Below are 17,903 nucleotides of genomic sequence, written 5' to 3' on the forward strand. Positions count from 1 at the left end.
ACAATATCTCAGTATAATTTATTTGCATTTCTGCTTTTGTAGTAAGTTTGAGCATTTTTTTTCATCTATTTTAGAGCAATTTCTATTCCTTTTGCCTGTTTTTCTATAATCCTAGTATTTTCCTTAGTAATTTGTAGAACTCTTTCTTGGCTCAATCTTTTGTGCAGACTAGTTTCAAACTACATTTTCATTGTTGAGGTATTGGTATCCACCTGCCAGTCATTCTGGAAATCTTTTCAAATCATTTCTTTTTTTTTTTTTTAAGATTTTATTTATTTATTTGACAGAGATCACAAGTAGGCAGAGAGGCAGAGAGAGAGGAAGGGAAGCAGGCTCCCCGCTGAGCAGAGAGCCCTATGCGGGGCTTGATTCCACGACCCCAGGATCTTGACCGGAGCCAAAAGACAGAGGCTTTAACTCACTGACCCACCCAGGTGCCCCTCAAATCATTTCTATTAAAACTTTATCATATGGTTCATATTCATCACTTCCTGCTGCACACTCAGCCTTACCTGCTGTTCCTTCAATCAACCAATTAACAAATATTGATGGAGCATCACCTCTATGCTAGGGTTATTTTCTGAAATGCAGTGAAGTTATTAATTGATATGCTTTGACTACTAACTCTCCAGTGTTTGAAAGATATATGAAAAATATACTCTTTCAAACTCCTTAAAAATCCACATAGCCTATTCTGGAAAGAAGGAAGGTTTTGAAAGAGCAATCACAGAGCAGAGACAAAATGTGCAGGACGACTGAAGAATCTGCTTCCCCCGGCACGTAGCACTCGCTTCTTGTACTAGGTTTCTACATATCTTCTTTTCTCTCTGCTCCCTTTTGAAATCAAACCTAAGCAAACAGGCTTTTTTTTTTCTTTTCTTTTCTTTTCTTTTTTAAGGCAATGATCACTAATACCTTTAACTAACATGAATGAGGCCAGGAAATTATCCTGAATTATTGCTTCACCTCTAAGATAAATATACCCACATAAAAGTACAGAGTTGCCTTTTTAGAATCTATGGAGAAAATGGCTATCATTCAAGAAGAAGGCAAGAGGACCCACCCGCCATGAACTTGAATCTCCATGGATATAGAAGAGCAGGTGACAGGTGCTTCCTCACTGCCACTTAGGACTAATGGGGTCAGGAAGCCACAAGGGCAAAAAGCTAGATCATTTTGCACACCCAGCATTTGACGTGTACCCCTCACCCCTCTCCCATACTCATCTGCTAAGATTGTTGTAGAGTGTTTTGTTTTTAAATCTATGACTGCTTTAGAATATTAATTTCATTTTTCTGTTGAGTACATTTACATGAGCACTGCAAAAGCTTCAAATATTGCAGAAATATATAATGTACACAGGCAGGTCTACCATAATGCCACCCACAAGAGAGAGCCAGAGTTAGCAGAGTTCCTTTTGCATTATTTCTTTGAGTTTTGTACATACTATTATATATTTTATTTCTTTTCCTCCAATGAGGTGATGCTCCATCTATGGCTCTAAACTTTTTTCAGTTAATGTATACATTTTTGTTCCTCTATATAAATTAATTTCTCTTTTGGCTACAAAGTAGTCACACGACAGTTGAACCATAAGTAATTTAACCGTTTGTCTATTGGTGAATATTTACATTTCTATAGATTTTTAGTGAAATAAATAATGCTGTTATGAAACCCTTTCCCCTACATCTTTATATATTTTAAACAAATGTTTCTATCAGATAAATCTGATAAGGGAAATCTTTTGTTCCTTCCCCTTTCTTTCTTTCTTTCTTTTAACTGTTTTTAAATACAATAAAAAATATATATGTTCACGATAAAATAGTGAAACAGTATAGAAGGATATAAGATTAAGAGCAAAGCTCTCTACTTCCTCCTCCCAAATGCAAGAACCATTTCCACAAGTGTCTGCACTTAATAGCGTCTTGTGAGAAAATACATTCATAATTTTAAGAAAGGATCCCATGGAGTGCCTGGGTGGCTCAGTCATTAAGCATCTGCCTGCAGTTCGGGTCATGATTCCAGTGTCCTGGGATCAAGCCCGCATTGGGCTCCCTGCTTGGTGGGAAGCCTGCTTCTCTCTCTCCCACTCTCTCTACTTGTATTCCCTCTCTCACTCTCTTTCTTTGTGTGTGTGTGTGTGTGTGTGTGTGCCAAGTAAATAAATAAATGAATAAATCCTGGGGAAAAAAATGATCCCCAGCTTCCCACTGAAAACTATATGAGAATATAGTCCATTATCTTTTCTTTTTCTTCTTTTTCTTTCTTTCTCTTCTTTTTTTGAGTAAAATCCTCACTTTTTCCTCTTGGGTAGTTAGGGTGTTACTACTGACAAGATGGCTGACTTTAAGGGAGTGTTTTCCCCATAACACCACTAGCCTCATCAAAAACCACACTGTGAAAAGCTAAGGTGAGGAAAGCCAGTTGATTGTGGTTTAGCTATGACTAAAAGAAAAGAGGAAAGAAAAGAAGGCAGGTGTGGGATGGATCATAGTTTCCTGACTTTAAGTCAGCCAAGGAGCCTCAAAATCTGTCCCCTTAGCTCCAGATTCTCCCAGAACAGCAAAGTTTTGTGGACAAAGGACCAGGTGAAGATGGATTGGGGGAAGAGAGGAGCCAGCAATAGCTAATCTCACATCGCCCCAGTGTTTTAGAAGACGCTACATTTTCCATTGAGGTAGTAATGATCACATCTTTATTATTATTATTATTATTTTATGTTAGTCACCATACAGCACCCCATTAGTTTCTGATGTAGTGATTGCATCTTTATTGATTATCAGGCAACCTACTGGGTGCCTTTCCGTAGCTCAGGTCACAGTGACTCTGCACGGCAGCTGTCAGCAATCCTATTACTCTTCACAAACTAAAAGAATGAAGAAGAGTGAAGAGAACTAAACACAAAGAACTGAGATGACTAGCCCTGTGCTACTTGTCACCACAGAGATTCAAATCATGTTTTTTGCGAGTTCTGAATCTCTGCTTCCCCCACCCTCCGGCACCATGAGGTCCCCTCAGTCATCAAAGTCTTCTGTTGAGTTGGGAGACTGGGAGCGAATCTGTGGGCTACATTGAGCATGTTTTGCAGAGAGGATGAAATTAAAATCCAGGAAGAGCCCTAAGACCCATCTTAGAACTGGCATTCTGCTTTGTGTATTGGGGGGATGACCCCCCAAATCAGTCACTTAAGTTTCATTTTGCAAGATATCTGTTTTAATTTCAATTGTGTCATTGTGTGATTTCAGATTTGTACAATGTACTAAAGGCCAGAAGAGGCATTGAGCAAAATATTTGAAATGCTCTTGTTTAAAAGTATCACCAGAAAGATTTTCCAGTCACAAAGAAACTCTGATAAAGGCAGTTTGTGGCTGCTTTTATGGTGTGATCTGGGAAAATCTGAAATGTATCACTCAGCTTTGAAAAATACTCTCTCAGCTAATGCCTGAAATTCCATTATCGAAGCTCCTTCTTGACTACAGTCTCTAATATCTGTCCTAATCCAAACTGCTCTGAAACAAGCCAAGCTTGACTCTATCAGTAAGTTAAACCCTTGGTGAATAACTATTTGGGGAAGGTTTTGACAGGCAAGTGGGAGGAAAAGCAGAAAGCAAAAGCCCTCTGAGAGCAAATGTAATACAGTTGGGAAGACCAAGAAATAGGCCCCTTCTGGGGTTTTGGTCAGATTTTACAAATAATTTGGAAATTAAACAAATGACTCTGAAATGTCAAAATCACCAGTATCGCCAGTTAAAAATTAACATTGTGCCTCCCAAATGGTGGTTCCTGGTTACATATTTGCCCACAAGAAAATCACCCCCCAAAATGTGGACACATAAAGGCAAGAGAACAAGGTCTTATTTTATGTACAGCATTTGGAGAAGGAAAGGAAGTAATGCTCGAGTGATTGGTTTATCGTTTGAATGAGTTTATTTTGTGAGTAGGCTTATGTGATTTTTTAAAGTCCTCTAAATTAGCTCAATGATTCAAGGACTATGATCATTCTCACTTAAATAAAAAGGCAAGGCAACTGAGAAGTTGAGACACTTGCCTCAGATTGCACAACTGGTTGGGCAAATGCAGGTCCACCTGACCTGAAAGCCCCAATCCTCTCCCACTCTGCCTTTCCAAAGCAGAGAGCTGAAATTTGGCTGTTTTTCAGAGGGGTGGAGATACCCTCTTTCATAGGTATCAGATACCTAACTTCTCACTGGCACATCTGTTGGACTAGCCAAAGAGCCAAGGAGCCAATGTTAACACCATTCTGAGGAAGCAGAGAACTTGCTCGCCCTTTCAAATCCAGCATAAGCATTGCATGACCAAATAGAGCACAGACACATGTCTGCCAGACCACAGCTTATGGTATAGAGTATGCAACTGATTGTTCAGTGTGGAGTCTGAAGAAAGAAAATCTCCTGTGGAAAGTCGGGGCAAATGCAAGAGCCATGAAACATAGTTGTTAAGCACTCAGCCTCTAGAGTCATAGACTTGAGCTTGTACCCTGCCATTCCACTTATTAAGAGACTTGGTCTCTCTGAACTTCAAGGTCCTCACTTGCAAGATGGGACAATAATACTTTGCAGGATCATACAACAAATGGGCACTGAAGAGTGCCTGAAGCATAAGACATGCTAAAAAATACAAATCATCCTTTATCTTGGTTTTGTTCCCTGCCTTTCTCTTTGAAACTAACAGTCCAAAATTCTATTTTATATAATATATTAACATAAAAAAAGAAGGGATACTTAAGCTGTGTGCACAAGCGTAGACACCAACATCTTTTTGGGTTGTGTTTGACACATGCCAGGTTACCACGGGAAAGCTACACTGAAGACAGTGTAGCTTTAAACATGGCTGAGAGAAAAGACAAAGACCAAGTGAGGTTTTGTGACTTGTACCCAAGTGATGCAGATGGAATGACAAGTAAGAATGAGAGCAGGTTTTACTGGTGTCTCTCTTTTCTTGGTGGCTCTTGTGTGGTTTCCTTGGAAGGTTTACCCTGGCATTTTTCAAAAATAGCACAGTTGTTTGGGATGATTACAGGCAATCACCATTTCTCAGACATGGAACTGTGTATAGCTCACTGACCGGCTACTCCCCAGTCCCCAGCTGGGGGGGAGATGCACAGCTGGTCTCTTGTTGACCACGTATTAGATCTTATGAAATTCAAAGACAACCCAGTTTAGGGAACTCATTTAAGGAAAAGAGTGGGTTTTGATGGTAGAACATGGAATCCATTCCAACAGAAACACAAACCTCATAGCCAGCTCACCCGACAGGCTGTTAACACAGTGTCTCTTAAAATCCATGTTTGAAATCAATGACTATTAAGAGATTAACAGAGATAATCTGAGGTTAGAGGAGAAGCCCTCCTTGGATATCTTGAAGCTGCACCATCCAATAATGGGGCCACAGCTATGTGTGATCTCTGAGTGCTTGAAATATGGCAGGTTCAAATGGAGATATGTTCTACAATACATGATTTCAAGGACTTAGTAAGAACAAATCATATATCTCATTAATTTTTTATGTTGATTACACATTGAAATAGTACTTTAGATATAATAGGGTAAACAAATACATTCTTTTTTTTTTTTTTAAGATTTTATTTATTTATTTATTTTACAGAGAGAAATCACAAGTAGACAGAGAGGCAGGCAGAGAGAGAGAGAGGGAAGCAGGCTCCCAGCTGAGCAGAGAGCCCGACGCTGGCCTCCATCCCAGGACCCTGAGATCATGACCTGAGCTGAAGGCAGCGGCCCAACCCACTGAGCCACCCAGTCGCCCAACAAATACATTCTTAAAATTAATTTTATTGTTTCTTTTTCATTCCTTCTGGTGTGGCTACAAGAAATCTTTAAGTCACATATATGATTCCCATTCTGCTATTCTTGGACAGCACAGCTTTAGAATATCACACAGAATCTTTATCCACAACTCTGGTTAATACTTACCTCCATTTTATATCCTGATTATGATGCTCCTCGGCTATTAACAACCAATATGTATTCAGAACTTTACTACCCTAAGGCTTTGCTCTTGCTGTGAACTCTATGCAAGATGTTTACCCACCCCCACACTCCCAGACTTCATGTCTGGCACCTTTTTCAACTCCTTGATCTTTTCTCAAAGGCCCTTTCCCTAGACAGGCCTGTGCTGTCCTCAGGGTGGTCACATCAACCTCTTCTATTCTCTTTATGGCACTCGTTTCTACTGTCTGCCTTCTCAACAAGACTAACATCTCCATGAAAAGATCTACCGTGTTCATCTCTCTATTTTCTGCTCTCAGAACAGCACTTAGCTTATAGCTGGTCCCCAGTAAATAGTTCCTGAAGAGCTAACTGCATTAACCTTAAATCTGAGTGAGATTCTTTAAACTGTATTTCAACATGGTGCCCTTCGTTCATCTCATTCTGACTGAGCACCTGCTGTCAGCCTGTCACTATGCCTTAGGGGTATGGTGATAGAAGTCCTAGTCTCATTCTCAAGGAGAGTAGGACTTAGTGGGTTCCAAGCATAAACATGTCTTACAAACACAGTTGTCCTATTACTGTCATGAGCCTTTTGTTGCATGCTACTAGGTATACTACTAAGGAAATAATGCAACAGAGGTCAAAAAAACAGGATAACCTCAAAGCTCAGACTCCATGTTTACCCACAGTGGGGTAAGGTTGTTGAAAAGGCGGCTCCCTTGTGCTCTTCTGTTTTCAAAAACCAGATTAACCATCTTAAAGAACTATGATTATGGGAAGAAACCAGGCATGTATTTCTAGCTGTGGAAGACTCTAAATGAGAAGATATTTTGAGCTCAAAGGATAAATGTTTTCAGAGGTTTTTAAGGGAAAACTGACCTTTTAATACATCCTCAGATTACAAAAGCAAGCTGTAGACCATTGTGTGGAGCAGATGCTTGTTTGTGTGTGTGTGTGTGTGTGTGTGTGTGTATCTCCTATAAATGTGTGTGGCAAAGACAAATGCATTCCAAATGGTTAACCTTGGCTACCTCATGGTTGTGGAGGAGGGTAGAATGATATGACACTATAAATATCTTCTTAACATACTTCCATATTATTTTATTTGTTACAATGAACATGGATAAATTCTGTACTTTCAAAAATGAATAAAACATTTTTAAAAGAGACACTATAAAGCATCGCTGTATTTGATAGGGATACGTTTCACATCTTGAATTGTTTTCATCTCAGTTCTGGCCTCAACAAAGGCCAACAGCCAGGTTGGATTTCAAAAAAATAGAAAGTACAGACTGAGCTCACTTCTGAAGAATTTTATGATGTCATGGCTCTCTTACCATAGTTAGGACTGCATTAACCTTTTAATTGGGATGGTACTCTTTATTGAGAGCACCTGTTATAAGCCCATTAATTTGTTTACATATGCTCATTTTATTCTCTAAATAACCTTTCAAAGGTAGGCATTAAATATATCCTCACTTAGTGGATATAAAAATTAAAGTTCAGGGAAGTGAGATGACTTGCCCAAGGTCACAGAGGTTAGTTAGAGGTTGAGCCAACTTTGCAGAGGAGAACTACAAAAACAACTAGAAAACAAGTAACAAGATGGCAATCAATAAATACACACCTATCAGTAATTGCTTAAACGTAAATAGTCTAAACGCTCCAATCAAAAGACATAGGGGGACAGAATGGATGAAAAAAAACCACACATGAACACAAGACTCATCTACATGCTGTCTGCAAGAGACTCACTGCAGACGCAAAGGTACAGATTGAAAGTGAAGGGATAAAAAAAGATATTCTATGCAAATGTACACACACACACAAATCCAGAGTAGCAATACTTATATCTGTCAAAATGAGACTTTAAAACAAAAATGGTCACAAAAGACAAAGAAGGACACTACATAATGATAAAGGGACCAATACAACAAGAGGTTATAACAATTGTAAATATCTATGCAACCAACATTGGAGGACCTAAATACATAAAGCAGAAATTAACAGACATAAAGGGAGAGATTGATAGTAAATAATAATAGTAGATGACTTGAACACCTCACTTGTATCAGTGGACAGATCAGACAGACAGAAAATCAATAAGGAAACAGAACCCAACTTTGAACCTTGCCCTTTTCAACCTTTTGTCCAATTCACCACCATTTGCTCCTCTTTCTAAAAGATAAGGTGCAATACAGTATTTTGCATCTGGTTCCACAGCTGAACTCAATTCTGTTCTCAGTGGAAGCCTAATTGTAGGGACTTCTGAAAGGCTTCTGTTCCACAAAATCTTTTCACTAACTAGCCTCGGAGACTGATAGTTAATAGTAGAATCTATCCCATTAGGTGACATCCCCTAGGATCCACTTTCCAATTACAAGTACCCTTAGAATTGAGTAACATGTAAAATCATTATAAATCATAACTGTCAATGACCATAATGTAAAATAATTACCAAGGAAATAAATCTAACAGATCTCCAAGGAAATGAGACATGAAGCCTGTAGGATGATGGGAGTGTGAAGAAGAGATAGTTACAGAGCAGAATTAGCAACGTCCTACAAGGGTGTCATTGTGGGATTGTTGATAAATATAAGGGACCTAGAGGAACCAGATTTCAAAAAGAAAGGTGCCAATAAAGGTATGTACCACCATCCAGGTCACACAATGGATTGGCACAAAACAGAGAGAACGGGCACATGAGTTGGTTTCCATACTGTTCTCCGCACCCCAACTACAATGCTGCTGTTTGTTAAAAGGTCACTGAGATACAAGATGCCATGAGTAAATGATGTAAAAATCAATCATCCCATCAAGAGACAATTCACAGGGTATGTTCTTCCAGGAAACCGCTCAGAGTGTCTCTCTGAGGTACAGAAGGACAAGAAGTAGCTTCTGGATACACAAGGGGGTTAGTTTACAAAACTAATGGATCCTACCTAGTACTGGATTTCTATAAGCAGCCTGGACAGAAATGCTGTCTGCTCTATTCTTAAATAGAATATGCTTTTTTCCCTCCACAGAAAAAGCGCACATTGAAGGGCTCCATTGAACTCTCCCGAATCAAATGTGTTGAGATTGTGAAAAGTGACATTAGTATCCCATGCCACTATAAATATCCATTTCAGGTAAGTCCACTACGCCTGCGGGAACTAGTCTCTCATTCCTTGGACAATGGTTGAAATCCTGTCATTGTAATAGAAGGTGGGACACCAATGACTCTGACCTATACTTAGATCTTCTACTAAGTCCAAAAGAAAGCTGCTGTGTTCTTTCTTTCTTTCTTTCATTTATTCATTCTATTCAACAAAGCATAAAACCTTGAAAACATTTTCGTTCCTCTTTTCTTCTTCTCTCATATCTTCCCTACCTCAACAAAAATCCGAACTCTCTGCTCCTAGGCGAGGGAATATAAACTATCAATGGCCCAAACCTAATATTCTTTAAGTACAATTTACTCATGTTTTGAGGCAACTGTTGATTATAAATTGTTTGGAGGTTCTGGGACAAAAAGTCTCGAATTTTATAATGTCAGAACTATCTAGAGTTGTGTTGTGCAATACAGTAGCCACTAGCCACATGTGATGTTTAATATTTAAATTAAACAATATTAAAAATTCCTGAGTCACACTAAGCCATACTGAGTGAATAAACATTTCACATGTTCAGTAGTTATGTGTTGGACAGAACAGATTATAAAACATTTCCACCATTACAGAAAGTCCTACTGGACAGAGCTGGTGGAGGTTATCATTAGTCTTTAGGTTATGATATCATCTAAAACATGTCATCACTCTCTGCATCTATGACTCCAAAGCAGCAGATATCTCCTTGCACATTCTAGAATACTGTTCCTCTTTGCCAATTTGAGAGGTAAATATTGCAATTTTAATGTGACATAGAAAAGGATTCTTTTCTACCAGAAAGTTGACCTCCATGAGTTGAAATTTTTAGTAATAAAAGTAAAATGAATAGCATATATTTTCCTATCATTAAAATCCTAATTAATGGGATGCCTGGGTAGCTCAGTCGGTTAAGCCACTGCCTTCAGCTCAGGTCATGATCCCCGGGTCCTGGGATCGAGTCCCGCATCAGGCTCCTTGTCCAGCAGGGAGACTGCTTTCTCTCTCTGCCTCTGCCTGCGACTCTACCTGCTTGTGCTCTCTCTCTGACAATAAATAAATAACAATTCTTTTTTAAAAAATCTTAATTAATAATGAATGTGAGAGGGGCCCCTGGGTGACTCAGTCAGTTAAATGTCTGCTTTCAGCTCAGGTCATGATCCCAGGGTCCTAGGATGAAGCCCCACATTGGGCTCCCCTTGCTCAATGAGGAGTCTGCTTGTCCCTCTCCCTCTGCACCCCCCACTCATTCTTGCTCTCTAATTCTCTCTGTCTCTATCAAATAAATAAATAAAATCTTTTTAAAAATGAGTACATTAAAGGGGAACCTGGATGGCTCAGTTGGTTAAGTGTTCCACTCTTGATCTCAGCTCAGGTTATAAGTTCAAGCCCTGCGCTGGGTTCAACACTGGGCATGAAGCCTACTTAAAGAAAAAAAAAAAAAAAGTACATAAAAAAAAAAAAAACTGGTAAAATTCAAAGATCTGTTCTTTAGTCAGTAGTGTTAGACCAATGTTTCCTCGTTTTGAAACTGTACTATGGTTATGTAATAAGATATTATCATTTAGGAGAGGTAGGTGAAAAGAACACAGGAAATCTGTACTATTTATGGAACCACTGGGGTGTCTTACATTATTCCAAAATAAGAAATTTTTAAAATCTCGATTATGCATTTTTCATCTACTTTTTTACTCTTTCATATGCCAGAAAGTTTTTTTAATCACTTAAAAGTTAATATGAGAAATAAATGTTCTGTCACATGGAGACATTTTTGTCCTGCTGTTTTAATTTAGCAATGGCTTACTAGTAACATGTCATCTCAGACAAGTAGTCTGAGATGTGGAAATTCACCCTGTGTCTGCACAGCATTCAGATATCTGGATAAAAAGGACACCAGTCTCCTAATCACCTGGTAGTTTGCCTTTAAGTGACAGACACCTGAGGCCCAATCTTGGCCCCGTATGCTAGGTGGGCCTACTGTCAATCATTCATCTTTGGGTGCACCACTCACCTTGGACTTTGCCTATATCCTCAGGTTGTGCATGACAACTACCTTCTGTATGTGTTTGCTCCAGACCGTGAGAGCCGGCAGCGCTGGGTTCTGGCCCTTAAAGAAGGTAATTACTGGGGTGCCTGGGTGGCTCAGTTGGTTGGGCGACTGCCTTCAGCTCAGGTCATGATCCTGGAGTTCAGGGATCAAGTCCCGCATCAGGCTCCCAGCTCCATGGGGAGTCTGCTTCTCCCTCTGACCTCTTCCCCTCTCATGCTCTCTCTCACTCTCTCTCAAATAAATAAATAAAATATTTAAAAAAAAAAAAAAAAAAGAAGGTAATTACTCTCCTACACCAATGGCTCCAAGATCCCTTGATGCTCTAGCAGGCTTGGGTTCTGCAGTTAGACAAAGGGCAGCGGATGGTCAAATATTTCTCACTTTTGGTGTTGGTGTTGCGTTCCAACTTTTCACCCTGGGCCCAAGAGGCAACGATCAGTACAGTGTAGGGTCAGTCAGATCCAGCCTACCACCTGTTTTTGTAAGGCTCTGAGCTAAGGATGGTTTTCGTATTTTTAAATGGCCCCATTTTAAAGGAATAGAGGAGTACCTCCATCTCATATTGATTTTGCCTGCTGGTGAACAAAACCTAAAATATTTACTACCTGGCCATTGCAGAGTTTGCCGACTCCTGGTCTAGTATGAAGAATAAGAGGACAGAGCCTTGAGTTAGATGACCTGAATTCGAATCCCGACTCTGCTACTTACTAGCCACGTGTGGGTGGGCAACATCCTCATCAGCTCTGTCTTCAGTCTCCCCATCTATAAAAAAGGAAAGAAGGAGGGAGTGATAATAATAGTTCCTGCCCCTGGAACTGCTACGGGTAAAGTCTCTGGAACTATCCTGGCCCAGAGTCAACACCCAATAAATGTTAGCTGGCTTTCAAAGTTTTCAGATCAGCACAAAGGGTATTTCTTAAGGTTCGCCTTCCTCATGGCATCATTAGAACCCGCACAGAGCTTGGGTACACTTGAGAGGTGCGGCCAGACCGCTAAGGTAAAAATCCCCAGTCTGTCAGTTATTAGTATGTGACAATTCCTCGACCTTCCAGCGTCTCCATTTTCTCAGCTATAAATTCTGACTAGTAACAATTGGTCACACGTTTATTGTGAGAATTAAATGTGTTAAGACGTGTCAAACACTTAGATCAATACCCAAAGAAAGCACTCAATCAGTAGCACTGTTTTTTCGCCTGGATCCCTGGGTTTACAGGGGAACTGGGTTCAGGTATTTGTCTGTCTCTAAGTACCAATAAGGACAAAAAGTAAGCAAGCCATTGGAATCTTGGAAGCCATAATACCTCTATCCGAAAAATGAGACTAAAAATACAGTTATCCTTTTCCAAGTTCATTGTCTCAAATGGGGTATGAAAGAGCAGGACTGGGTAAGCGGAAAATGCTTTCAAGTCATAGGGCTCAGTAGAAACATTTAAATGGTAAGTTATCAGAAGGGCCCTAACTATGTCTATTGGCTGTTCTCCCACTGTGTAGGGCTTTACTCACAGGATGTTAGAGCTGGAAAGAACATTTGAGATGGCCTGTCTACATCTCCATTTCTCATGCTTTTCTTCAGCAGGAGTACCTCTTTTTTTTCCCCCCCCCTACCAAAATCTCACTTTAAAGCTGCAAATATAGAATGGATAAAACAAAACTCCTGTGGTTGAAGGTGGGAGAGATGAAGGGGTGGGAATCCCTCCCACTCAGACTTCCCAGTGGCCCTTGGACACCTTTGTTGGGCCCACTGGTCCAGGCTAACACTCTCATTGCATAGAGGGGACGCTGAGCTGAATGAGGGTGTTGTCCAACCTGGGACATACAATTAACACAAGGCCAGACAAGACCCAGACTCAATAATGCCTAAATCCAACATGTACTGTTCACTCCAACTTATAGCAGGGTCCAATCTCGGGGAGTCTCGTTGGTAGCCCTTGATAGACAGACCTATAAATAACTCTTCTACTGGTGCCAATCTCTTTCAGAAACAAGGAATAATAACAGTTTGGTACCCATGTATCATCCGAATTTCTGGATGGATGGGAGGTGGAGGTGCTGTGCTCAGCAGGAGAAGCTCGCAGTGGGCTGTGCCCAGTACGACCCAACCAAGAATGGTAAGAGACTAGGAATTCCCTTTTCTTCTTTGCAAAATGACTGACCTCTCTAGTCTTAGGAGGTAAAAGCTCTCAGCTTCCCATCATCAGGGGTGTCAGGGGTTGAATACAAAATTTTGCATTTTCAGAACTTTCAGAGGGAAATTATCTGCCTCTACCACTAGTCTGTTGATGTCTCTCATCTCAAACCTTATGTCTTTGTGGTTCCTTGCTACTAAAGTGTCATCCTTGGATCTGCCGTGTCAACATCACCTGTGAGCCAGTTAGAAATGTAAATTCTCTGGCCCCATTCCAGGTCTGCTGCTAGATCAAAATTTGTATTTTAACAAATTTCCTGGAGATTTGTGAGCATGGTAAACTTTGGAAAACATGACCATAACCCTCAAGTTAGAAAATGTGATCGGCATGGTCGACTTAAATCTTAAGTTGTAGAGACAGACTTAGAGGCCCATAACATCATTTATTTATTACAGTGGTGTCACATCACACATGCGTTTAAATTCCACCAGTTCAACTTTATAGTCTTGGAGGGAAAGAAAGCAAAACCAAGAACTACTAATTGTACGCTGTGGCTTCTCTCTGCCTCCCCTTCAAACTCACTGTTGATCTCTATAATCTCGGAGAAAAGGAGACCACAGTCCAAATGTAAAATGAAAACAAAAGACATTGTTTCTGGTCTGTGGAGGTCAAAAGCCCTGGAATGTGGGAGTGGGGTGCTATCCGATCTACCCTTCTGTGATGGCTCTGGGACCAGAACCTTCAATGAAGTGCAACTTCACTTGCATGCACTTTGACACATGGTATGCTCCCATTCCCCACAGTCATCTGGAGGAGATGATGTGAGGTCACAGAAGCTGTAGACCTTGAGCAGTTGGGTATGTTCAAGGTCACACAGTGAGGAAGTGCTCTGCAAAGCCATTGTTGAATAGGAATGATGGATAGTGTGAATTGTTTTGCTTCCATTCCCCTCTCCTCTCAACCTCTCTTACCCTACCACCTTGTCTCATCTGTCAGTTTCTCTTTTGCGCGAAAACTAAATACCTCACATTGACAACCCAAGACGGATGTGCAAAATCTAACACATGGCTGGGTTTTCCGTGGCTTCCTGAGTCACAGCCCATTTTAGTACCACGTTAACAACCACCAATTCTGAACCTCAACCTTGGGAAAGAAAGTTTAAGGTTACCAGTCCCCTAGCCCAGAAGAACAATATATACCTGGTTTTAGATGCGAATGATCTTCTACATTACCCATGGACCATATTCAACAAAGGCTAGTGTTTCATACAAAAGAAACAGAATGTTTTATATGGGTGAAATCCACCCATATAAAACAAGACAGCAGGGGATTTCCCCAATGTGAGAAATCCCTTTTCAAAGCCAGAGGTCTAGTCTCCAAATTCTTGCCAACACCTTTGCCTGTGGGCCCTTGGACTTAGGGCCCTGATCTCTCCAGTGTTAGGGGAACTTTTAGGTGTCCTACGATGAAACAATCTCCCAAGCCCCTTTCCAGTTCTGGAATCCCTTGAGTCTGTGTTTCCATTTTGCAGTTTTCACTATGCATGTTGCAGCTGATAGGGGCACATAGTACTTCCCTGTGCTGAGTGCTAGACACACGACTGAGGGTGATGACCGTCTGAATGACTCACTGTCATGACACTTGGAGACAGCTGCTCATGCTGAACTCCTCACCCCATAAACCCAGGGCTTAACTACAGTCACTCTCTGAGAGGTCCTACATTCATGTTTGCAAAAATGAGCTCGTGGAAAGCTTTTAGCACAACCGCTAGCACTTACTGAGCTCTCAACAAATGGTATTTGTGCGTGCTAGTCTTTCTTATTTGTGGACAGAAGAATCTGAAGCTGAGATACAGCAGTGTGTGTGTGTATGTCTGGAAAGCAGCAGAAATGGCTGGGTAAAAATGGACCTGCTCTACCAAACCAACAGCAACACTCATTTCTGCAAGCAGAACTGGCTCTGATGTCATACAATCTAGTATCATCCAGTGGGAGAAGAAAGGAGGGAAGAGTAAGGCTGGAGGAAGAGCTATGCATCGCAGAATATTCAGGGTTAGGAGGGGCCCAAGGCCACACATCTCATTCCCAGCAGAGCTGGGGTGAGAACCCCAGTCTCCTGGTGCTCTGAGTTGTGTGCCGAATAGGAACCGTGCTTCCAGTTATGTTTTTTTGCTGCTTCTCTGCTAATCACAAACCCAAGTCAACACCCCATTCTGCCCTTTCTTAAAGAGTTAGTACATGGGCTGGGTTCCCATGTCACTGTGTGGGTCTCCTTTTACCTCATTCCTGAGAAGTGCTGTCCCAGTCAGGCAGGGATCAACCTCATGGGTTGGTCAACCTCATGCAGAGATGAGGAGCTCACCACCTCCTCATGGAGCCTATCCCCATACTATCTCTCATTATTATATCATGGTCTGAACTGAGCAGAAGCTTATGTCCACACTGACTCCCAGACATTCAACTTTGGTCTACTGACTCCGGGCCTGACCTTCCCAGGGCCTCAGCAGAGAAATACCAGGAGACAGAGAGGAAGAGATGAAAGGAGGGAGAAAAAAGAAGAGAGGAGGGAAGAAGGCCTAAAGTAGAGGTGAAGAGAGGGAGCTGTGGAGACACAAACAGATAAACAGAGAGAGAGGTGCTGAGGGTGTTGTTTGGAGGAGGGAGCAGGAATACATGCTCAGGAACAGAAGCATTAAGGTAACTAAAAGTAATTTCCAGCCCTCGCCCCGAAAAACACCATAACCCTTCACGTCCCCACCTCCTCTCCAAGCCCACGGCTACCTCAGGAAGCCAATGAGTCACTGTTACCCTGAATCACCAGTTCCCACTCCGGGGTATGGCAGGTGGTAGGTGTGTTGGTAGGTGTGTTTGTGGAGGTCTCCCAGCCCACAGGGAAGGACATAATCCTAATGTCGCTGAAGGAACTTTTGGATTAGGCTTTAACTGGGAGTACAGAATATTGACTTCTAGAAGTTTCTGGTGTCTTCTAGAAAATAAAATGGGGAACCAACATGCTAAAAGATATAAAACATGGGTGCTACAAGGGCAATTTTTGTTTCTCTGTGTCTCATCATCTTCTTCTGGCCCTTTTCTTCTGTTGTTTACCTAAGGGCCCCTTTTCTCTGAAAAGCCCCCTGGCAGCTCACCTCCGGTTGGGTACATTCGGTTTCATGTTCATTTTCTTTTTCTGTTTTTCTCATTTCAGCTTCAAAGAAGCCTCTTCCTCCTACTCCTGAAGACAATAGGGTAAGTAAGGGCTCCAACTCTGGGCACAGTGGGCGCCCATCACTGCAGCTGCCTGACTGGCATGTCCCCTTTGCACTTTCCCCATCTGCCCAGATTTCTCAAATCCTGGGTAAATGCAGCAGCTTGTAGTAATTTCAGATGAAATGAACCCACTGGATTTCTTGGACCCGAACTGTCTCATGGGTCTGTTTACATAAAATGATTGCTCAGCTGCTAAATCCTCAGTTTACTTTATTCACTAAACAAAAACTTACTGATATCAAACTGCGTATCCAGCCACCTGACCACTTTGAGGTGGTCAAATGACAGCTATTTATATAAAATGGTGTACTGGGGCACCTGGGTGGCTTAGATGATTAAGCATCTCTTCAGCTCAGGTTATGAACTCTGAGTCCTGGGACAAGCCCCAAGTTGGGTTCCCTGCTCAGTGGGGTGTCTGTTTGTTCCTCTCCTTCTGTCCACTCATGCTCTCTCTCTCTCTATCAAATAAATAAATAAAATCTTTTAAAAAATAAAATTGTGTATTTAGTCCACACCTTACTTTTGATAATACTTTATATTTTTCAAAGTATTACCATGCTTCTACTATTTTCCATGCTTTATATATATATATATCTTTATATAAAAAGTATATACATATATATGTATATACATATATGTACATATATGTATATATAGGTATATGAGCCTCCTTTCCTCACTGTCTATTCCAGTCACTTCAGAGGGTTATAGTTTTATTCACATTTTAAAGCTTGGGAAATCAAGTCCCAAGAGAGGTTTTGAGATTTTTTCCCAAGGCCATTCAACAATTTAATAGTCAAGCTAGTAGACAGCTGAACTCCTGAGAGTTGATCTTTAACTCAAGGGGTGGTTCTGAAAGTGTGATCCCTAGACCAGCAGTATCAGCATCACCTGGGATCTTTTTAGAAATGCAATATAAATTCTCAGGCCCCAACCCAGACCTACTGTATTCATGATTCTGGAAGAGGGTCCCAGCAATCTGCATTTTCATAGACCTCCAGATGATTCTGGAGCACAATGAAGTAGGGAAAAACACTCATCTAATATACTGACTTAAAAGATTTAGGTGATACCAAGCCAACTCTGGGGAAGCCAACTCTGGCTTCCAAATGGTTTCCCCCATAGTCCCACCTATATAGGGTAGAGGTAGGATCTAGACTTAGAGTATTACTATACATTATTATTATTATAAGCAGGTTTCTCACCACATGAATGTCTAACAGGACATTCAAAAGTTGTACAGAATGTGGGATACTCCAGATATTTTTGCATTCTTTGCCATTTCCCATTAAATGCTAGCAGCACACTTAAATCTTCGTGACATTCAAAACATCCCCATAATTGTGGAAGATGCTACCTATAGAGAG

The 17,903-nt window shown here is 41.0% G+C and overlaps 1 protein-coding gene across 1 annotated transcript in view; it reads left to right on the forward strand.

Annotated features, from left to right (window-relative positions):
- ITK (IL2 inducible T cell kinase) overlaps positions 1 to 17,903 on the forward strand; it is a 71,093-nt gene that overhangs the window by 12,686 nt on the left and 40,504 nt on the right. The window contains exons 2-5 of the mRNA XM_059174149.1: positions 8,996 to 9,100; positions 11,130 to 11,211; positions 13,124 to 13,252; positions 16,475 to 16,515. Coding sequence (XP_059030132.1) covers positions 8,996 to 9,100; positions 11,130 to 11,211; positions 13,124 to 13,252; positions 16,475 to 16,515 — 357 coding nt within the window. The remainder of the gene's footprint in view (positions 1 to 8,995; positions 9,101 to 11,129; positions 11,212 to 13,123; positions 13,253 to 16,474; positions 16,516 to 17,903) is intronic.

This window comes from Mustela lutreola, chromosome 5 (genome assembly GCF_030435805.1).
Source record: "Mustela lutreola isolate mMusLut2 chromosome 5, mMusLut2.pri, whole genome shotgun sequence".
NCBI lineage: Eukaryota > Metazoa > Chordata > Mammalia > Carnivora > Mustelidae > Mustela > Mustela lutreola.